Consider the following 22,469-nt stretch of genomic DNA (forward strand, 5'->3'; position numbering starts at 1 on the left):
ACCATAGAGAATCTGTTTATGAAATGACAGTTTATGTTTATTGGTTTATATTATATAACTTTACTCTTGAACATAATTAATGTTTGTATTCCGTCCATATTTGTGTGGTACATATTCATGACTTTAAAAATGTGAAATCTCATTATATTGAAAGGAATGTATTGTCTTATACAAGAGTCTTATACTAAGCATCATTTCTTTGAAAATGATAATAGGTAATTTTGCATGTAAATGTTTTAAAGCAATTTTAATTTTTGGTCTATGATGTATTTTAAAAATTCATTTTATATAATAATTTAGTGTTTACATGCAACATTTTTCAAAATATTACTTTGCTTTTAATTGGGAAATTCATGAATAAATCCCACAGATTCGTAGTATTAGATGCATAATTAGACATTTGAATTATATGTCCAGATTAAGATAATTATTTATAAAAGTCAATTTTTTTTTTTCAATTTCAATCATTTATGTGTATGCCATTGGAAGTGTGAAGTGAAGAAGTCAATTCAAAGTTGTCACTTTTCTCATTTATCTGAGCTAATTTACTTCAACTTTTGGCCTTAAATTTTATAAAATGTGCACACATAGACTCTTGAAGAGAATTTTACATTCATAAATAGTTCATTGTTATTTTTATTTTTTTAGAAATAGTTATTTTAAGAAATCATACAACATTTAATTCTCTTCTTAATGTCACCAAATCTTAGTATTTCTTTTCATCAATGGTGTAATCATTAAATTTTTGTTTTCTATTAGTCTGATTTATTATTAATTAGTTGTTTTTCCACCTTAACATGCAGGGTTCTGTTACTTACACTTTCCCATGCAATCGTTGGCTGGCCAAGGATGAAGATGATGGTGCTATTGAGAGAGAACTCTTACCTGCTAAACTTATCCAGGAAATTGTGGGGAAGGATGGAGAGACTAAATCAAAAGAGTTGAAAATTAAAGATAAACTAGAGTGTGAGTAGTTTTAGTTCTTCGGGGATGACGTCCTAGTGCCCTTCATTGCTTAGTTCTCTATTTAATAATCTTTTGGAAAGTTGATTATTAGCCCACAGTCTAGCTTAGGTTCTATTTATCTCACCATAACTATTTAAAAACTGTGACATATGCATATTCAGATAATGTAGAGTGTGATCTTGTCAGGTCTCCTGGTATATTTATCTGATATAAATCTAGTCTACAACAACTCTAACTACTTTTGCTTTGATAACTTGACAACCTTACTTTCTGATTTTTTTATGAAGTTAATTAGAATTATTTTTTTTTTAATTCTATTGAAACTTTGTTGTACTTTGAGCAGCCAAGAAGTACAATGTGGAAGTATTCACTGGGGATGTGTCTGGTGGAGGAACTGATGCTAATGTATTCCTGACACTATTTGGAGACAAAGGAGACTCTGGGGAGAGGCAGCTCAGAAACTCTGAAACCAACAAAGATAAATTTGAAAGGAACAAGGTCTTAGAATTGTTTACTTTGAAATGTGTTTACTTTTTAAATTTTTTAGACTGAAGAATTTTATGTTGCTCATTCTTCTTTGTGATTTGACTTATTACTTTCTCTCACTTGAACTGAATAAAGACTGAATGAATGTTAAACTGGAAGAACATTAGTAAATTAGCTTACGCAAATGGAGCTTGACTAAATAGTTGCCATTATGTGTACTCACCTTTTTATAGCATGCAAACCGACTTTTCTATAAGTCACAAAGACTTTTAAACCTTTCTTACTATATGCTGTCCTACTGACCAGTCACAGTTGTTTACTTACAGTAATGGTATTTCTTGAACATAATTTTTTTAAACTACTTTGTTAAATTCTTCCCTCTTGACAAAATGTGCAAACAAGGCCCACAAATAGTTTGAACAAGTTTTGTTTGTCAACAATAAAAAAAAAATGGCACAATTTTCTTTTCTGTCCTTAAAGCCAACATCAATTATAAACATATTACAAGTATTCAAATAGTCAACTCTTAAAGAAAAAATTCAAGAGAATAAGTAAGGTCATTGGGTTAGGGTTAGTTCAATGTTCCTGAATTTAGTCTACTTCTGTCAGAATGTTTGTTATAAACAGTCTGACACAGACTCAACTGCTTTTTTATCCCTAGATGTTGCTGTACTCTAGACTTAAGAAAGTTAACTCTTTATCTCTATAATTATTTTCCACGTTCTGACATTTTTTTTTTCATTTTTCACATTTGTACATTCTACCCTATTCTGATTATAAACTTCAATAATATTTTTGTTGGTAATCAGAAAATGTTACTTTTGGTATAGAATTATAAAGCCAAAAATTAATGTAATTTAATGGGGTCAAAATCAACAATTGTATCGTTAATTAGGAGAGAAAGAGTTAACCTAATTGATTAGTTTGTAGAGGGGAAAAAAATTTGCTTTAGTGAATTAATACAATCTTTTTTTTACATGGTTTATATCAACTCACTCTGTCTGTCTGTTATTTCTCCCACACTCATTCTCTGATCAAGTTGAAACTTTGCAATTATTTATTGACATAGACAAGACATAAATCAATAAAAAAAAAGTAACCAATTAGACAATTAATTACTGGTAGTTATTTTGTTTAATAGCAACAAGGGAAACTAATATTTCAGTATTCACATGTGTGGCTAAATTTGTTGGGTTTAATCTCCTTAAATAATTGTCTCCCATCAAGTTGATACTTTAAACAATTACTTATTGTACCTAACAAAACATGAATCAATAAATTAAAATACTCAATTAGTCATTTAATTATTTTGTTTGATATTGACTATGGTAAATAACTTGTTCATTAATGGTAGATATAGTTTTAAGGATGGAGTTCTTCCCCTTTAGACAAGCTTCATTTTTTTTTTTTTTTAAAGGATTTTTTATATTTTTCTTGTTAAATCATGAAGCTACACTGATTAGTTAAGTCATAAAATTGATCTGTGCTATGATCTCAATAGATGGATAGATTTATTCTGGAAGCTGTTGACCTTGGGAAACTTTATAAGATCAAAATACGTCATGACAACTCCTTCATTAACCCCAGCTGGTTCCTGGACAGAGTTGAAGTCTATGATGGAAAAGAAAAATATATTTTCCACTGCGAGCGTTGGCTTGCTAAGAATAAAGATGATGGAAAAATAGAAAGAACTCTTTATGCAAAGGTAAGCAGGCATCAGAAGCTTTTTTTTCACACTATTACCCACTAGTATCTGTTGTCAGTATTTCTTGAATGAAAAGATTTAATTTTTCTCTTCTTGGTACTTCAATTCTTTTTTAATTGTGATATAATCTATTCTAAGCAATTTATCCAAAATAGAAAGTTGTTTGAACTGACAACTTCTCTTTAAGAAAGGCTGTCAAGTTATAATGTAAAGTATTACAAGACTTAGAGAAATACATAGTACAAAACTTACAGTTTTATCTGTAGTTTCTTTTTTTAATTATCTCATTAGTTAATTTTTAAACTCCCAAAAAAAAAAAAGAATTGCTGCTGTTTTTTTAAATAGAGAGCTAAAGCTGCTAAATTTATGTTTTGTTAATCAACAGAAAGCAGTAATTTTGATTAGTAAATAATTGTTTGTTTAGTTCTAATAAATTATTATTTAGAAGCAACATTTTGTGACAACAATAAAACTTAAATGTATATTACATATCAAATTCATTGCTAACTACACAGGGTTATGATGGTGATATGTCTAGCACAGGGACATTGAAATCTACAAGGTTTGGGGGCTCTGTGGCCAGTTTAGAGTCTATGAGGACCACTGATACTTTCTCTAAAAGCCCCAGAGTGACCCGCAAACAGTTAGCCACTCTTGAGGAGGATGTATCGCATGAACCAAGTAATGCTTCTATTTTGTTATGTACCTAATACTTTGATTGGCTTGTTGTGTGATGCTTATGTTTGATGTGAAGTTATTAATATTACAATGATAAGGTTTCAGTTAAAGACTTGGAAGTAACCTGAATTTTATCAATGATAATTACTTTAAATTCAGTATTTCCATAATAATTATTTTGTTTCTTTGTTTAGTTTTACTTCATATATTCATTAATACTTGTAGTATTTTTTCATCAAATTAAAAGCAACAGAAGTAGTTATTTTACATTTTCCAAGACTTCCAAAACATTGTCAAAAAGATTTGTAAATAAATGCATTCAGGTTGTCTCACCTTTCAAGGACATTGTTATTGTTATTCAATCTTAGAGAGGAAAGTTTGTCATGATGTTTTTTTTCATTTCAAAATGTCTGTAAGATGTAAAAAGTGTCATTTCTTTCTTGCAGCCATTCCTTACACCATCAAGGTGAGTACAGGAGAGGGCAGTGACAATGGCACCAGCAGCAATGTCTGGATTGACATATTTGGCTTGAAAAAGAAGCACACTGGTAAGCTTTTCCTGGAGTTACTGCAGAAAGAGAAATTTGAACCAGGCTCTGTGGAAACATTTTCTATTGAGGCTGTAGATGTAACAGAAGTTAAGAGAATCCAGGTACTATTAGCTTGAAATAATTTAAATTGTATTACTGAACTTTTAAAATAATTTTGAGAAATGTTTAAAAAGTTTCTTAAAATCTTGTCTAAAATGTCTTACTTGAATTTCTTGAGAAAGAGTTTTCTATAGCTTAAAATGTACATAAACCAAACACTATTTCGAGCAGTGCTTTGGAGTTAGTTAATTTGATTATAATTATTTCTGATTTTTTTGGGACTATTAGACTGTTTCTGTGGAAAGTCAAATTTTTCAAACCCACTTTGCTGTCCTATTTCAAATTTTTCAAAGCCACTTTGCTGTCCTTTTTCTAATTTTTCAAACCCATTTTGCTGTCCTTTTTCTAATTTTTCAAACCCATTTTGCTGTCCTTTTTCAAATTTTTCAAACCCACTTTGCTGTCCTTTTTCAAATTTTAAATTGTTAAACTTTAGTTGAGTAGTCAGTTGTTCTAAGTTTAAACTCTTATAAAAATTGGAATTTTTAATGTTTAAGACTAAAGAATTTAAGACTTTCCTCTATCATCTGCCTTAATTTCCATTAGTTCTCAATGCTATTATTTAATTCTTACTCAATTTATTCTGTGAGAGTCTTAGTATTTGTATTCTTTGCATGAGGCATTAAATTAAAATATTTTTTTTGCTCACATTTCTTAGATAGGCCATGATGGTACAGCCCCTGGAAGTGGTTGGTTCCTAAAAGATCTGGAAGTAGATCTTCCAACTAAAGGGAAACATTATCACTTTGAATGCAGACAGTGGCTGGCTAGAGACAAAGGGGATGGTAAAACATCACGGGACTTTAATGTCGAGGATGGCAAGAGTTCTATCACATCATACAAACCAAGTAAGTTCAACTATCTTTTCTTGGATGTTAACCCATTAGCTCTTATGGCAGTTCAGAACATTTTTACTTTATATGCCTAAAACGGTCTGGAACATTGTGACAGTTATTATTTTTTAAACTTACTTATAAGAAGAGCTCATCATGTCTCATTTATAGCAAGAATGAGAGTGTGGTGACTCTTTTTTAGTGAAAACCAACATATGTATCACGTTTTTATTTAATTTTTATAAAAATTTTAGAATGAACAGGTCCGTAGACCCAGTGTATAAGCCCCCATCCTGGAAAATGAGTATTTTTTAAGCTTTTTTATAATCCAAAGATATTAAAAGTATGCTATATATTTTTTCAAACTAGACAAAGCGATTTCTTTTTTAAAATTGTTTATTTATAATTTCTTAAATTTATATTTATTTTATTTTTTTTTAAAGATTTTTTAAATTCATATTTACCCAACTTTGCTTAGGACTTAAAAGAGGATTTTTCAGACTGGATATAGGCGAGCCATTGGGTTAAATGAAGGGTTAATTGTTTTGTCGAAAACAAAGTTTCATACTTTCTCTGCTAGTCCTTACTATTTGTTTTTCTTTACATGGTAACATATGTAGGTCTATATATATATATGCACCCCTAATATATATATTATGATCTTGCAGTGGTCACTTATGAGGTCACAGTCACTACTGGGGATGTTCCTGATGCAGGCACAGACTCAAAGATTTTAATGACAGTCTTTGGACTGAAAGGAACATCTTCTGTTCTGGAACTTGAAAAAAGAGATGATAGATTTGAAAGAGCAAAAACCAACCTTATCAAGGTACACATATCACTTCATTACAGCTAAAATTATTGAAAGTTCTATATTTTATTTCTGGTTTTTCAAGCTCCTTTTTAATATAATTGCTTCTTTGTTGTTGTTTTTCTTGTCTGAAATGTACACAATTTTAAATAAATACCTATCCTAATTACACATGGAAATAGATTTTAAATATATAACTATCCAATTTACAGATGGAAATAGATGATGTAGCACCACTTAAAAAAATAAGACTGGAGTTAACTGGAAAAGGAAGTCGGCCATGCTGGTTTTTAGAGAAGGTAAACTCATTATTGTGTCAGAATGTTTGTTATATTTGTAGGTTATTACATAACAAAAAGGGTGTTGGATTGAAGAGTATGTTAATGATCTAAAGCTAGGAATTGAATTTGGCTATTAGGATTTGGTTTAGTTAAAAGGAAGTAACGTTGAATTGAGTTTGAGGGGGGGGGGGTTAGTGTTAATATTGAATCTAAGCTTAAGGATCTTAATTAAGTTAAGTCGGACGTTGAATTGAGTTTGAGGGGGGGGGGTTAGTGTTAATATTGAATCTAAGCTTAAGGATCTTAATTAAGTTAAGTCGGACGTTAGTATGTTTGTGAGAATGTCATTGTCATTTATCATTAAGCTAAGTTTCATCTTTTCATTTAATTTCTAATGATTCAGTGCCAAAAGTTATATGTTTCTCTGTGACAAACATGTTAAAATGAGTATTAACTATAAATCATTGAATAAAACTTGACTCTTTTAATGTTTGAACAGATTGAATTAAGAAATATGGAGACTGGCAATTTGTCTGTCTTTAAATACAACAACTGGATAGGTCACGGCAAAGAAGGAGCTAAGAATCCTGTTGATATTCCAGCCACAGAGAGAGGGAAAACTGTTGTAGAAAGTAAGTTTTCAACATGTTGTGTTAAACTTGGGGGGGAAATAAATGTTCTATCCATGGTGCAAATTAGACTTTAGCTACTATGTAGCAAAAGCCTGCCAAGAGAAAAATAAGAAACCATAATAGAGCTGAATTATTTGAAACTACAAAGGTAGTTTATAATAAAGCTATTGTGGCTCAGAGAACATATAATTCAATAATTTAACATATAATATAATTTTATATTTTGTATGACTTTGATTATTTATTCTATTTTTCAGAGGGCACTTATAAAGTGTCAGTGAAAACATCTGACGTGTCTGGGGCTGGCACAGATGCCAATGTCTACATCATTCTCTTTGGTGCCTTTGGTGATTCAGGAGAGATACACTTGAAGAAGTCTGAGACCAACAAGCATCTCTTTGAAAGAAACCAGGAAGATGTCTTCACAATCAAAGATATCCTATCTCTTGGGGAATTGAGCAAACTGAGAGTGTGGCATGATAATAAAGGTTAGATAAATCTTTGTTCGTAAGATTAGAAAGATATTTATTCTGTATTATAGATAAACTAATTACTGTGCATATAAATTCATCAAAGTTGTTTATCAATGCTAATAATCATAACATGTGCACTTTAATTTATCAAGTCCAGATCATGTACCACATAACTAGACATCCATCAATATTGTGGAGGCATGGTGGCTCAGTGGTAAAGTGCTTGGCTTCCAAACCGGGGGGTCCCAGGTTTGAATCCTGGTAACGACTGGGTTTTTTAATTTCGGGATCTTTGAGCGCCTCTGAGTCAACCCAACTCTAATGGGTACCCAACATTAGTTGGGGAAAATACTAGATAAGAAAATCAATTTCCTAAATGATAATTAATCTCTCAGTGTACATTGCTGGTGCTCCTTTGTCATGTGCAAAGGAAACATTTTCCTGAAAATATACACAAACTTATTTTAATGTGTATGGGTATTTGTAAGCTTTTTGTTACAATATACTCCTCCTTTTAAGTATAGAACTAATTATTAGGCTAGAATAAATGGTTTAATAATTACAAATAATGTATAAAAAAAATGTTTTAAAAAATTTCTTACAATATTTTTCTGTTTTGTTTTCCAAACCCCTAGGGATAGGAGCATCCTGGCATCTATCTTCCATTAAAGTAGAAGATGAGAAGACAGGGAAAGTCTATACATTTGTCTGTGACAAGTGGCTCTCCAAATCTGAGGATGATAAACAGATCATCAGAGAGCTCACATGCAACACCACAGGCAGGTCTGACTCTGCTCGGGGCTCAGCTCGTAGCAATAAAGATCAAACAGGTACAATGCTATTAGTATTATTAGTTGATGTTTTATTTTTACAGAAGAAATACTTAAAGAAAAAAGATGGCTAATTACTAAAAACTTCTTTTGTTATAAATGGCAATGTCTTTGATTCTGAAGATTAAGGATGAGTGCAGTGTTTAACATGATTAGGTAAACCCAGTTGTGACATGCAAATTATTTCGCATCTTGTGCAGACAAAGCTGTTGTCCGCTGGCAATCTATTTAAATATTTATATGTCATCAATTGTTTTGTATGATATTGTGGCTCCAATTTGTTTTTTATGGCCTAAATTTATTAAAGCTATCTAGATCCACAATATCTGGTTCATAAATATTTCTAGAGTTTATCATTTTGGTGTAAGTATGCCACCAGTTATAGATGTTTACAATTGTAAGACATTTAATATTTACTATCTTTTTATGTGTATCATAATGATGAAGTAGTTTCTTCCTATTTATTTTGTCAGATGCTTTCTTATATTATATGAAATGGATGAATTATAGTGACCTTTATTGCAAAGCTTTTTCTGTTATGATGTTTAGTGCTCTGAATTGTGTAATGTTCTATTCTTTCTGCAATTTACTTATTCCTTAGTTGGGAATTCTAAATTCTTATTAAGGGACCTTGTTTAAGAATACTGATACTGAATTGCCCCTTACATTATTAAAATTGATCAGATCACTCACAATTGATATTTTAGTTTGCTTATATTTCCTGCAATGCCGCTGACCCCAAACTGTATCGGCACTGCCGTTCCTTTGGATACATCAGCTGCGTGGATTGGGGGGAACTGATGTGTGGGCAACATTGTTCCGACCACAACTTATGCCCAGGCGTTCATCCCATTTCCATGAGATGATCCATAGTCGCTTCGCAACTGAAGGAGTCCGTATATATTTCCTCATATAATCTTAAAATAGGAATATGGCATTCAGATTTTCTATTAGGGCCTCTAGAAAGTTGTCAAGTCCAGCTGACTGCATCTAGCTACTTCTAGGGAACTTTAAGGATGTTAGGAAATAGAATTTCTGTAAAATATTCTTCCTATTTATTCATCTGTTATTACCCTGTATTTGTCTTTAACTTTAATTTTCAATACAGTCTTTTTGTAGTGTCATTTACAATTCTTCAAAAGCTGTTGTGCTTTATTTTCAGAAATGAGAGTTTATCTTTATACTATTCTTTAGCACTGTCTGGGTACTTTTATGTTGTTGTTTTTTTTGGCTAATCTGGTTGCAGCATTGTTTCTTTCTTGCCTAAATCAATTATTTTGGCTACAATTTTATATTAAATAATCCCAACGCCTTCTACTCAGTATAATTTGGGGTTTGGCTTAAAAATAACTTGAATACCTGGTACTTGTTAGATAGCTAGTTTATTTAGTTGGGTTGCGCTTTTTATTAGACAGACAGTGAACGTACATTTTATAGTGACGACATAGACATTGGGTTAGAGATCAGAATAGACCTTTAGAAGTCAGTTACTGCTAGACTCTTGAGGGGGTAAACATCGTTCTTAGTGACAGACTAGACTGTGACCCATTCTGTATTTAAAGTTATTTAAAGTTTCATCTTGAGTCAACTTGGTCATTAGTCTTTGTTCCTGTTGGTACCTGTTTATTCATTAGCATGCTCCAAGAGTTCGTGATTGTAATACATCATACAAGGTACTCATGCATGTAGTATAATTAAGTAACGTTAGAAATACTTCAAGTACATCTGATTTTCACATGCATCCGTTACATAGTCAACACAATTCCTTCAGAATTGAAAAATATTAGATGTTAGCTCAAGCTTCTTGCAGGACACTACTGGGTGGCAGTGAACAGGGTTCAAACCCAAGACCATCAATATGATTATCTAGAGCACATACCGATTGACCAGGCAGCTATCCATATATTCAATTACTTTTCTGAATTAATGAGAATTATATTTTGTGTTTCAGTCTATGAGATAGAAGTAACTACAACTGATAAGAGTGAAGGTGGGACTGTGCACAATGGATGGATTCTATTAGAAGGGAAACAAGGCAGCTCCAAGATTTTCCACTTAAAGAACAGCCCTCAAAATAAAATACTCAGAAAGTAAGTCAATTCATCACCTAAAGCCATCCTATTTCACAGAGGGCAGTCACCACTTTCTGATGTAACAGATCACTCAGGTTTCAGAAGCCACTCACTTCATAAACATTTAAATGATAGTTGTGTTCAGTTTTACCATGTCTTATAAGGTGTTTGTCTACTTCAACTTTTTAAAACACATTAGCTTGGCTTTCGAACTTGGGGTCCTGTGTTCGAATCTTGTGAAGGCTGGGATTTTCAATTTAGGGATTTTTAGGGTGCCCCTGAGTCTACCCAACTCTAATGGGTACCTGACTTAAGTTGGGGAGAGTAATGGCAGTTGGTCTTTGTACTGGCCTCATGACACCCTGCTTTTTATCTGTTGGCCAAAGAAACAGATGACCTTAACATCATCTGCCTTATAGATTGCAAGTTCTGAAAGGGGAATTTACTCATTTGCTAGCTCTAATGTAGTAGAATGCAGCGTGAACTGCTAACTCTTGATACAGTGCAATGTGATCAGGAGCTCTTCAGGTTTCATTCACAATGAGAAGATGCAATTGGATGTGTTAACTTTAAACAATATGATGATACTGTAGTGTATAAGGCCAACCTTAAAAATTGAGTGCCTATGCTTTGTTTTTTCTGTTCATAAGTAAATATTTGTGTAAACTACAAATATTGTTCTATTGTTTTTTTTTGCATTACAATAACTTTTGCACACACAAAAATGAAAACGTTTTTATTTAGAGCTTTCTCTCTATGCTTTGAAATGAAAATAGGACTTTTTAAAAATAAAAATATTTATTTATTTATGCTTAAATAGCCATACCATGCTAGAGGAATGTATCAATCTTTATCTTAGCTTGCACTCAGTACTTATAAATATAACATACAATGAGGTACAATGTTGATTTTTTGTCAATCAGAAAAAAAAACATTGCCCATGCCCTTTGTGTTTTTTTTTTCAATGAACATTTGTACAAATAAATATGAAAGAATTTTAACTATTAACCTCATTGAAAAATGAAAATTAAAAACATTAGATTTCTAGAGTTATCTGAACTAATTAATGTTTTTTTTTACATTTATTGTTTTGTTTTTTTTCCAGAGGAACAACGAACAATTTTTCATTTCCATCTAAGCCATTGGGTAAACTTCAGTACTGCTTTGTCGGTGCTTATGAACGGGATGATGTGCGGCTGGAAGACACAGAAGGGAGAGCAGCCATGTGGCATTGTCATGAAATAGCTGTCACAGATTCTGCCACTGGAGTAAGGTATGAAAATATATTCTTTCTTGCTCTTGTAAACGTTTTTGTAAATGTATCTTAAGTTAGGGCATTCTAATTAAATGAAACTTATCTAATGCTTGATATGTCCCATACTGATAGAAACATTATTTATTGAACTATTGAGACAGAAGGGTACATACTTACAACATTATTTATTTAACTTTAAGTGAGACAGAAGGGTACATACTTACAACATTATTTATTTAACTTTAAGTGAGACAGAAGGGTACATACTTACAACATTATTTATTTAACTTTAAGTGAGACAGAAGGGTACATACTTACCCATTGCCACTGTCTCTAGCTTCAGATTTATCAAAATAAAACAGTTCATCAACATTGATTTTTAAATGTATTCATAATGTGCCAAACATTAAAAAGTACTGACTATGTTTTTATAACTAATTAGGGATACTTCAAATGCACTGACACATAAACACAGAAAATTAATGTCCATTTCACTAGTTGATAAAAAAAAAGGTACAACATATTTGTCCCATCTGTTGCAAATGAAGATGTTTTCGGCTGTTTTTCAGTAATTTCTCGTCAATGCTTGTGTATTTCTTTAACAGTAGTTAAAAATATTATGTGCAAATGTCTTGGAAGAAATCTTCAGCTAACACTTTTCTGAAGCTGGCTGTGGCTAAATTTCCCACATGCCAGTAAAGCTGCCTATAAAATGTTTTTTTAAAGGACTTGTAGTGAGCTTGTTTATTACACCTATCTATCACATTTAAATTGAATGTGGCACATTAAACTATTACTGCTTCTGCTGATAACAACCTTGTGAAGCTTAAAATAAGGCATACATCTCATTTCATTTAGGAAATAAATTGTTAATTTTAAATGATAAGCAACTAATTCATTCCTTTATTCATTATTTATTCATTCCTTTAACTTGTGCTACACTTGACATCAAGTAATTTTTTTTTCTCTTCAGATATATTTTCCCATGTAAAGAGTGGATAAAAATTTATAGAAATATACGACCAGAAAATGGTAAAAAACTGACTGCCCAGAAAGTGGAAGAAAGTCATGTCAGCACAACTAGAAGTAATTTCTCTTTTTCTCAACTTTGCTTTAATTTTCAGATTTTAAGCTTTTTGGGGGGGCTTTTCCAATCAATTTGTTCATTCCATCTAGAGAATTTTATATGATTGGTAGTGTTATTAGATATGTTGGATTAAAGATAATGAACTTTGATTTATTTAGTATTCTTTGGGGGTTTTGTTGGTTGTTGCTTTTTTTCAAATTATGTATCAGGTTATTATTTTGTTTAAAGGTTTGGCTCCTGTCAAGTATGAAATTGTGATTGTGACTGCTGATGAAAAAAGTGCTGGCACAGATGCCAATGTTTTCATTACAATTTTTGGCACCAATGGAGACACTGGCAAGAGAGCCCTGACCAAAAAGTTAACAAATCTCTTTGAAAGAGGCCAGAAAGATACCTTTCAGATTGAGGCATTGGATTTAGGTCAGTAATTACATCCATTATGAGACTAAATATTTAGATATTTGATGTAAGTAATGATGTTTTTTTTTTGTTTTGCTGCAATTTGATTAAGCTATCATTAGCTTTAAATCATAACATTTACTTAAGTGAAAGATAAAATTGTTTTAATGAATTAAAATAATACAAATTTCATTCATAAAATCATTTTTAAATACCAAATTACCTGGCAGCTCAAACCATTTTCTTTTGTTAACTTTAGATAAGCTGAAAATAATAGCTTTAATATTTCTAACAGCTATTTCAAGAATGGAATAACCATTCCAATATAATATTCAGGCATTGAAATATGATGAAGACTAAGAAAGATTATCATAAGAAAAAAAAAGTTTAACAAATGTTACATTTTTGATACTTGTTTACAGAAACATCCGGAGGGGGTGGTTTGGGTAGAGGGATTTAGGGACACACCTTATACTAAGCTTCTGATACTTATTTTAAGAGACCTGAATTTATCAAATTCTTTAAAAGTGCAGTAATTTTGGTGGCAAAAAAAGTAGCATTCAACAGTTGTATTCAGCAGTGTGCATCACATGCATCTGTCTTGTGATGTGTAGTAGATGAATCTCAAAGGTTTTGTTCTTGGTATCAGTCCATCTTCTAAAGATGATAGATCTTGTTAGTCCATGGCCTTAAAATAAGGTATAAAATTTGAGTATAATGCTAAATTGTCTACTAATTGCTGGCTTATTACAAAGCTTATATCAACTCTGTCTGGCTGGCCGTCTGGTACAAATGTTGAACAAAGTTATTTCTCCTGCTTCTCATTCTCAGATCAAGTTGAAACTTTGCACAATTATGCATTGTTCCTAGCAGAGCATAAATAAAAAAAAAAAATTAATCAAATATGGGTAATTAATTATTTTTGTTGGATATCAAAAAGGGAAATAAATCTTACAATATATATGGGTGTTAATGTGGAGCTTTTCCTCTTAGATAAGCTCATTTTTTTAATACTTTTGCTTTCTCAGTTTTCTTCATCTGGTTTGTTGCTCACTTTTGTTTCTTGTCCTGCATTATGTCCCAGGGTGGTGCTGTAACAGGTGGTCCCATAACATTTGTTTTCTTCGTGCTAATAGTCAAGCCATATTCTTTACAGGCCTGAGAGAAGTGGGACATTAGTGACTGAAGTTCCTCTTGCGTGTGTGCCACTACCGCTGCGTCATCCGCGAATAGCATATCTCTTACGAAGGTGGCTCTGATTTTAGTTTTGGCCCTCAGTCTGGCAATATTTAGGAGAGCTGGCATCGTTGAATTACACTGTACCCATCATATTTTGGTGGAAAGATATGATTACATTTAGTAGCTTGGGTGGACAGCCTATTATCTGTAAAATTTTAAAGAGGCCATCTCTGCTAACTAGATCGAAGGCCTTTGTCAGGTCAATAAACGCAATGTACAAAGGCATCCTTTGTTCTCTGTACTTTTCCTGGAGTTGGCAGATGGAGAAAATCATATCAATTGTGGATCTCCCTGAGCGAAAGCTGCATTGTGATTCTGGATAGACCCAATCAGCAAGTTTTTGTAGCCTGGGAAGTATCACTCGAGCAAAGACTTTGCCTACAATACTTAGGAGGGAGATTCCCCTGTAATTGTTGCAGTCGCTTCTGTCACCTTTGTTCTTAGACAGTGTAATGATTTTAGAATCCCGCAGGTCTTGTGGCACAGCACCTTCTTGCCAACATTTGCAAAGCAGTTTGTGTAGAGGTTGGATTAGAGTAGTTTTGCATTGTTTTAGAAGATCTGGGGGGATACCATTGCATCCGGGTGCTTTGCGGGCAGCAATGTTGTCTATGGCTTTGTTGAGCTCTGACAGGGTGGGTGTTTTGTCAAGCTCGTTCATTGTGGGTAATTGTACTCAATGTTTCAATGGATGTGCACTGTGTCTTTTGGATTCTAATGTTGGTATGGATTTTAATTTGTGTGGAAACGTGTATTTCAGTGGAGTTTTGTGGTAAGACGCTTGACAGTATGGACAACACACCCGCCATCTTGGAACCTAATAACGAGCCTAAGCCCAAGGCTTTAACCGAACAAATCCCTAGCGCAAAACGTAAGAAGAGAGGACGTAGAGGAGGAATACGAGTTAAGTGTAGAAGAAGAGGACAAAGAGGCTTCCTTCCACCCATCGTAACAGGCAATGTTAGGTCTTTACAAAATAAGATGGAAGAATTAACAGGTTGCTGTGAACATCTGTATCAATTTAGAGAGTGTTCCTTAATGTGTTTCACTGAAACCTGGCTCAATGATACGATACCCGACTCTTCTGTTGATCTCGATAAATTTTACGTTTATAGAGCAGACAGAACAATTAATAGTGGAAAGTCAAAAGGAGGAGGACTCGCAATCTATATAAACAAGGAATACTGCAACGCCAATAATGTGAACATCAGGAATAAAATTTGTGACCCTAACATTGAACTTATGTGTGTCACACTTAGGCCCTACTACTTGCCTAGAGAATTCACCCAGGTGTGTGTTGTTGTTGTATACATACCACCGACGGCTGACACAGCGACTGCGTCGGAAATAATTTTTGATGTGTTACACAATGTACAATCAAAACACCCGGACTCTGTTTGTATCGTAACTGGAGATTTCAACAACCTAAATATTGACAACACACTGTCAAACTATTGCCAGTATGTCTCCCTCCCCACAAGGCAGGGCAGAACGCTCGACAAATGCTACGTAAACATTAAGCAGGCTTACAAATGTAAAAGTTTGTTCCCACTTGGAGAATCTGACCATGTATTACTCCATCTTATACCAAATTACAAACCTACTCTTAAAACTACAAAGAGAGTTATAAAAACGGTCAAGATGTGGTCTGAAGAGGCTGTAGAAAAACTACGAGGATGCGTTGAGAAAACTAACTGGGAAATCTTTATTGAGAACTGTCCAGACATAAACGAACTAACAGAAACTGTTACCTCATATCTATCATTCTGCGAGGAGTTAACAATTCCAACAAAAACAATACAAGTCTATGGAAACAATAAGCCCTGGATGACCAAAAAAATCAAACACCTTATTACTGAAAAGAAAACAAAGTATAAGGCTAGCAACGAAGAGTTTATAAATGCTAAAAATAAACTGAGAAAAGCAATAATTGAAGGGAAAAAAACATACAAAGAAAAAATTGAGAATTTCTTTGCAAAGAACAACTCAAAACAATGCTGGGAGGGATTAAAGAAAATAACAGGCTGCGCCTCAAAACGAAAACAAATTTTAGTGGCTGATGATAAGAAATTCGCCAACGAACTAAATTATTTTTATTCTCGTTTTGACAAAGAAGATTTTGTTGATCTACACAAAGAACTTTTCAACACTCTGTCCAAAGGAAAACAAGAGCCCTACGTCAATTTTGTAACGGAGGATGAAGTGACCTTGTTATTTAAAAGAGTAGACGTAACAAAAGCTTGTGGACCAGACACAATTAGTGGCAAGCTGATCAAGCTATGTGCGGAGCAAATTTCTTCTATCTTCTGTCATATCTTTAACCAGTCATTGCAAACGTGCGTAATTCCACACAACTGGAAAACTTCAGAAATCATACCAGTGCCTAAGAAACCAAAAATAGATTGCTTAAATGATTTCCGCCCAGTAGCACTAACACCTATTGTTATGAAATGTTTTGAAAAATATATCCTTAAACAACTTGTAGCAAAAGTCAATAACAGCCTAGACCCTCACCAATTTGCATACAAAGCAGCTAGAGGAACTGAGGATGCCATTCTATTGCTTTTGGACCAGCTTTATAAGCATCTCGATATACCCAAAACATATGCACAAGTCCTCTTCGTAGATTTCTCCTCGGCTTTCAATACCATACAGCCACATCTAATGATAAACAAACTGAGTAACTTAAATGTAAGCCCTTACTTGCAAGCATGGGTTCTAAACTTTTTAACCCAACGGCCCCAGTATGTTAAAGTCAACAACACCAAATCGTCAACTCGAGTACTATGTACGGGTGCTCCACAAGGTTGTGTACTTTCTCCTGTGCTATACACTCTTTACACTAATGACATAAGAAGCATCTATGACTCAGTTAAACTCATTAAATTCGCTGATGATACTGCCATAGTCGGTCTTATTTCAGGAGACGAAACTCAGTATCGAAGCTCGATAGAAGAGTTTACAAACTGGTGCACCGACAACTTTCTAGAACTGAATGTAACAAAAACTAAAGAACTTATAATAGATTTTAGAAAGAAAAAACAAACTATACGTGAACTGCAATTAAACACTACATCTATAGAACAAGTAAAGGCATATAAATATCTAGGCATTATCATCAACAACAAGCTTTCATGGGAAGACCACCTTGGAACTCTGACAAAGAAAACAGCCCAGCGACTCTTTTTTCTATACAAACTCAACAGTTTTAAATTAAATAAGAAGATCCTTGAGACATTTTACGGCGCGACTGTACAAAATCTGCTAACATACGGAATAAGTTGTTGGCAAGGCAACGCCTCATCTAAACTGTTGCAACGTCTAGAAAACATCATTAAAAAAGCATCAAAAATTACACTCACAACATTACCACATTTAAAGGAACTTTTTGAACAAACGTGCCTAAGAAAAATCGAAAAAATCTTGGAAGACAACGGCCACCCGCTCCATCAGAACTACGCCAGGTCGTCGCGAAGTGGGCGACTGCTGTCAATCAAAACAAGAACGGAGCGGTACAAAAACTCGTTCGTACCTCACTCGGTCAGACTCTATCACCGCCACTCATTGATCAGGGAACATGAAATGCACCAAGATACCTGTGTGTAGTCGCTGAATGAACTCTTTATGTTGTCTGTTGTATTTATGTGTATTTTTTCTGTTGTGTTGTCTTTATATGAGAAACGAGTCCTTGTAATCACAACAAATTTCCGTAAGGATCAATAAAGCAGTCTTAGTCTTAGTCTTAGTCTTAGTCTTAGTCTTAGTCTTAGTATGGTGGCCTTAAGGGCTGAGTCAGAGACTGAGCTTGTCTGTGATAATTTCCCTTGTGGTTGATTTAAGAGGTGCTGTCTTGTTTTGGGAGGGTCTGAGAGCCTTTCAGACTTAACAGGTTGCGTTGGGTAGGTTTTGCCTTGTAAGTAGCGAGTGCATCTCTCTTTGCTCTGATGACAGGTGCTAAAATAGCTGATTTAGAGTCGAACCAGACAATGGCACTTCTCTTACAGAATCATTGTCTTCTCAGCTACTAATGTTGTTGCTTAGTACTTTTAAAAAAATTTTCTTCTGAAAGCGTACACATTTTCTTTTTTTTTTAATTTGTATTTTATTTCCTAAAGCCAACACACCATGACTATAGATAAAACAAAAAGCATTCTGCGTCCTGTTATTTTTTACAGGTACAACAGCCACCTGCAAGAAAATATAAATATAATTATTCTTTTGTTCAAAGAAACCAAAAATATCCCTTTTTTTTCCATTTCATTCCCAGGTGAGCTGACAAAGGTTAAAATAGAACATGACAATTCTAGCTTCCTCCGTTCCAGTTGGCTTTTAGACAGAGTAGAAATCATCAACATGGCTTCAAATGTCACCACAGTTTTTCCATGTGGCAAATGGCTGTCCAAAAAGAAAGGAGATTGTCAGATTTCCAGGGAACTCTTTGCCAAAACAGATTAAATGAATTCATTTGACTTAGTTATGAATGTAAGCTTTTTTAAGAAATTACAAAATGTGACAGAAGGGTACATACTTACCCGTGGCCATTGTCTCTAGCTTCAGATTTATAAAAATAAAACAGTTAATCAACATTGATTTTTAAATGTATTCATAATGTGCCAAACATTCTAAAGTACTGATGATTATTAATTCTCAATCTTGTGCATACTGAATTACTGGTGTTTTATTTGTTGTATAATGATGTCACAAATGATGTCACAAATGATGTCACAAATGATGGTGATTGTTTGAGATGGAAGAACAATTGTTATGCTCTGTTGTTGTTTTTTTCGTGTTTAGTATTTTAACAAATATTCTAGGTTTTTGCCTTACGGGTAAAGTATTATATTTTAATGTTATTTTTCTTATAATTTTTTAAAATGCACAGTTGGGTGAAAGATTTTTGTTGGCAGTTTTTACATATTGAATCCTGAGCAATCAACCCTTATATTTCCTTGGTGGTTTTAATTACCAAGAATCATTTGGTACTTAATAACATAATGTTTGTGAAAGCTAAGTGCTTTTTTTTAAACAAACAATGATAATATAATAGGCTGAGTTATCTTCCTGGTTTGGCATTTTTCAACCAAACCCAAATCTGATGGATGGCTATGATTAAGGGAGCTGAGTTTGAACTGACAGTCTGAACACATATAGCTCAGTAAGGCAGCCATCTGAGTGCAACTATTATATTAAATATATACTTTATGACTGCCTTGTTGATGGCACCTTTCAAATTTCTTAAAACATATCAGTTGTGAAAGCAGCTTTTTGTATCCTGTTGTCATGGTCACAATTTTGTCAACAAACTTCAGCCATAGCTTGTTTTTGTAAATTTCACTTTTAATTTGTCCATTTATTTTCTAAGATCACACAAAACAATGTTGTTAAGAACTTTTGTTCATTGTTGACACAAGTGGCCTTGTGTTTGTATATTTTCTACATAGTGACAAACGTTAGATTTTTCTTTTAAGTTAATTATTTAGTATTACTCAAGAGAAGTATCAACTAGCTGAGAGTTAGACACCTTGATTTAGCAAGATAATCTATTGTGCTACTTACAGGGCATTGTTAAAAACAACAGGGTTTCTCAACAATCTTGGTCTTAATTATGACTGTTTATAGTTGTCATATTTTGTCTTTTAGTAGCATTTTACCAGTCAGGACAGACTGGTGGTTATCTAAATAAGTGTTCAGCACACTTCACTGCAACAGCATGGTGGTCATGACCAGTCCTGATGTATTATGGGTCAAAATAGGTAAAATAAAATTAATAACAGAGTACCTATGGTGCCTGATGCCCAGAAAAGCAAGATCTTTTGAGACCACCTCCCTTCAATCTTTCAATAATGTACGTAATTCATATCTACATAAGAACAATCACCAGTAACCAATACAAAAGTTACATAAAATCAAAATGAGTTTAATGAATGTAGTGACATAGTGACAGACAACTATGTTATTTTATGTTGTTCATTGGTACCCAAACACCACACTCCTGTACCCAAACACCACACTGCTGTACCCAAACACCACACTCCTGTACCCAAACACCACACTCCTGTACCCAAACACCACACTCCTGTACCCAAACACCACACTCCTGTACCCAAACACCACACTCCTGTACCCAAACACCACACTCCTGTACCCAAACACCACACTCCTGTACCCAAACACCACACTCCTGTACCCAAACACCACACTCCTGCCCAAGGTGTATTCCACCGATTTAATATAATATGCTCCCACTTTTTAATACTATTGAATAGTTAATTTTAATACTGTTCAATAGTCAGCCCCAATGAGAGAATTACTGAAATGCAGCATACAGAGATAATACATTAATACATATTTCTATGTATGCTTCCACCTTTTGTTAATGGCTCACCAAGATCTCTCTAAAGATCTCTTTCTTTTTTTTTCTTTACTTTTACATGAAAAAGCTCATTCATTTTTATTTGGTATGTTGAAAATTGTTGTGAGTGAATATAAAAGAAAACATTTATTGTTATTTTTGTTGTACTAAATTAATAATTGTCTCCTAAAAAAACAAGAGAAAGTTGTTTTGTTGTAATTTGATTGGGTTAAGTGTGCAAAAAAAAATGCCTACACTAGTTAATTAAATGATATTGTTTAAGCTAATTAAAAATGTTAGCTGTAATTAGATTTTTTTTTCTCTACACATTCCATTTTTCCCTCTCAGATTGTATGTGCCATTTATTTACCATGAAATTTACCCTATTAATAATATTGTATGTTATAATATCATATGTAATAATATTGTATGCTCAAAAGATAAAAGAACATAATAGAAACAGCCTGAACTTGTATAATGTTGTTATAATACTATATTGTTATTTTGCTTTACATGTTGAATTATCCATTACATTTCCTTTAAAGACAAGAACAAATTGGTTTCTGTTACATTATGATTGTGTTGCCTATTATGAATCACTGGTCAATATTTGGAATGACCTTACAACTTGTTGCCCTTACAGCTTTACTCTCTATCACAAATTGAATATGGACTATTTCCATGGCAGCCCTTTTATTTTTGGGTGTGAAGCTGTTTTGTAGGAGAGTGTCAGATTTGGAAACATGATCAGAGGTGGCTTGAAATGGAGCCCCTCCTTTTATCTTTTGGGTAAGGGAGAGAATTGTATGCTAGATTTTTCTTATAATTCTTGAATACTTGGCCCCTCAACCCCAATTTGTATGAAAGTGTAGATTTAAAAAATGATTTTTATAACACAACATTCCTCCATTGGTAAGACTATATGTATTTTATTTATTTTGATAAGTTAGTTTTTGTGTATTCATTGTATTACTATCTATATGTTCAGGTCTATTTAATGCTTTTAGATCAAATTTTAAATATAATTTTGTACAAGGACTCTCCATGTGTTGCAACGTCATATATATTTTTTTTTTTTTTTGTCAATGTGTTTTTTTTGTTATAGCACAAATGTGATATTCTACTTGTTTTTAAATACATTTTTTTTATTACTTTTACCAACCTGCCAATACACAAAAATGACTCTTACAGTAAATGTATTTTTACACAGTTTTTATCTAGTTATTGTAAACCTTTTTTTTTTTAATGTATTACTTCTACCTAACTTACATAATTAAAACAAAGACATGTTTTTCTTTATGACTTTTTATTTGAAATCTTTGATTCCCAAATCAATCAGTCATTCAATATTGAGAAGTCAATTATTAGTCTTGTATATCTGCCTGATGCTTGGCTTTTCCCCTTCTCCAATAAGTGATAACAGTTATCCTGAATCCATTATCTAGGGTTAGGGTTAAGGTCAGTGATAACAGTTATCCCGAATCCATTATGTTAGGGTCAGGGATAACAGTTATCCCAAATCCATTATTTAGGGTTAGGGTCAGTGATAAGTTATCCCGAATCCATTATCTAGGGTTAGGGTCAGTGATATCAGTTATCCTGAATCCATTATCTAGGGTTAGGGTCAGTGATAACAGTTATCCTGAATCCATTATCTAGGGTTAGGGTCAGTGACATCAGTTATCCTGAATCCATTATCTAGGGTTAGGGTCAGTGATAA

The 22,469-nt window shown here is 33.2% G+C and overlaps 1 protein-coding gene across 4 annotated transcripts in view; it reads left to right on the forward strand.

Moving 5' to 3' along the window:
• LOC106054371 (lipoxygenase homology domain-containing protein 1-like) overlaps positions 1 to 22,044 on the forward strand; it is a 96,696-nt gene extending 74,652 nt beyond the window's left edge. For all 4 annotated transcript variants that reach the window (XM_056045280.1, XM_056045279.1, XM_056045282.1 and 1 more), the window contains 16 exons: positions 804 to 966; positions 1,310 to 1,464; positions 2,954 to 3,157; positions 3,673 to 3,838; positions 4,282 to 4,487; positions 5,144 to 5,333; positions 5,987 to 6,147; positions 6,342 to 6,428; positions 6,910 to 7,042; positions 7,300 to 7,530; positions 8,151 to 8,345; positions 10,297 to 10,435; positions 11,523 to 11,690; positions 12,646 to 12,758; positions 12,988 to 13,179; positions 18,665 to 22,044. In XM_056045280.1, coding sequence (XP_055901255.1) covers positions 804 to 966; positions 1,310 to 1,464; positions 2,954 to 3,157; positions 3,673 to 3,838; positions 4,282 to 4,487; positions 5,144 to 5,333; positions 5,987 to 6,147; positions 6,342 to 6,428; positions 6,910 to 7,042; positions 7,300 to 7,530; positions 8,151 to 8,345; positions 10,297 to 10,435; positions 11,523 to 11,690; positions 12,646 to 12,758; positions 12,988 to 13,179; positions 18,665 to 18,852 — 2,691 coding nt within the window. In that variant the 3' untranslated portion in view covers positions 18,853 to 22,044. The remainder of the gene's footprint in view (positions 1 to 803; positions 967 to 1,309; positions 1,465 to 2,953; positions 3,158 to 3,672; positions 3,839 to 4,281; positions 4,488 to 5,143; positions 5,334 to 5,986; positions 6,148 to 6,341; positions 6,429 to 6,909; positions 7,043 to 7,299; positions 7,531 to 8,150; positions 8,346 to 10,296; positions 10,436 to 11,522; positions 11,691 to 12,645; positions 12,759 to 12,987; positions 13,180 to 18,664) is intronic.
• The last annotated feature ends 425 nt before the right edge of the window (positions 22,045 to 22,469 follow it).

The sequence above is a fragment of the Biomphalaria glabrata genome, chromosome 10 (genome assembly GCF_947242115.1).
Source record: "Biomphalaria glabrata chromosome 10, xgBioGlab47.1, whole genome shotgun sequence".
Classification (NCBI taxonomy): Eukaryota; Metazoa; Mollusca; class Gastropoda; family Planorbidae; genus Biomphalaria; species Biomphalaria glabrata.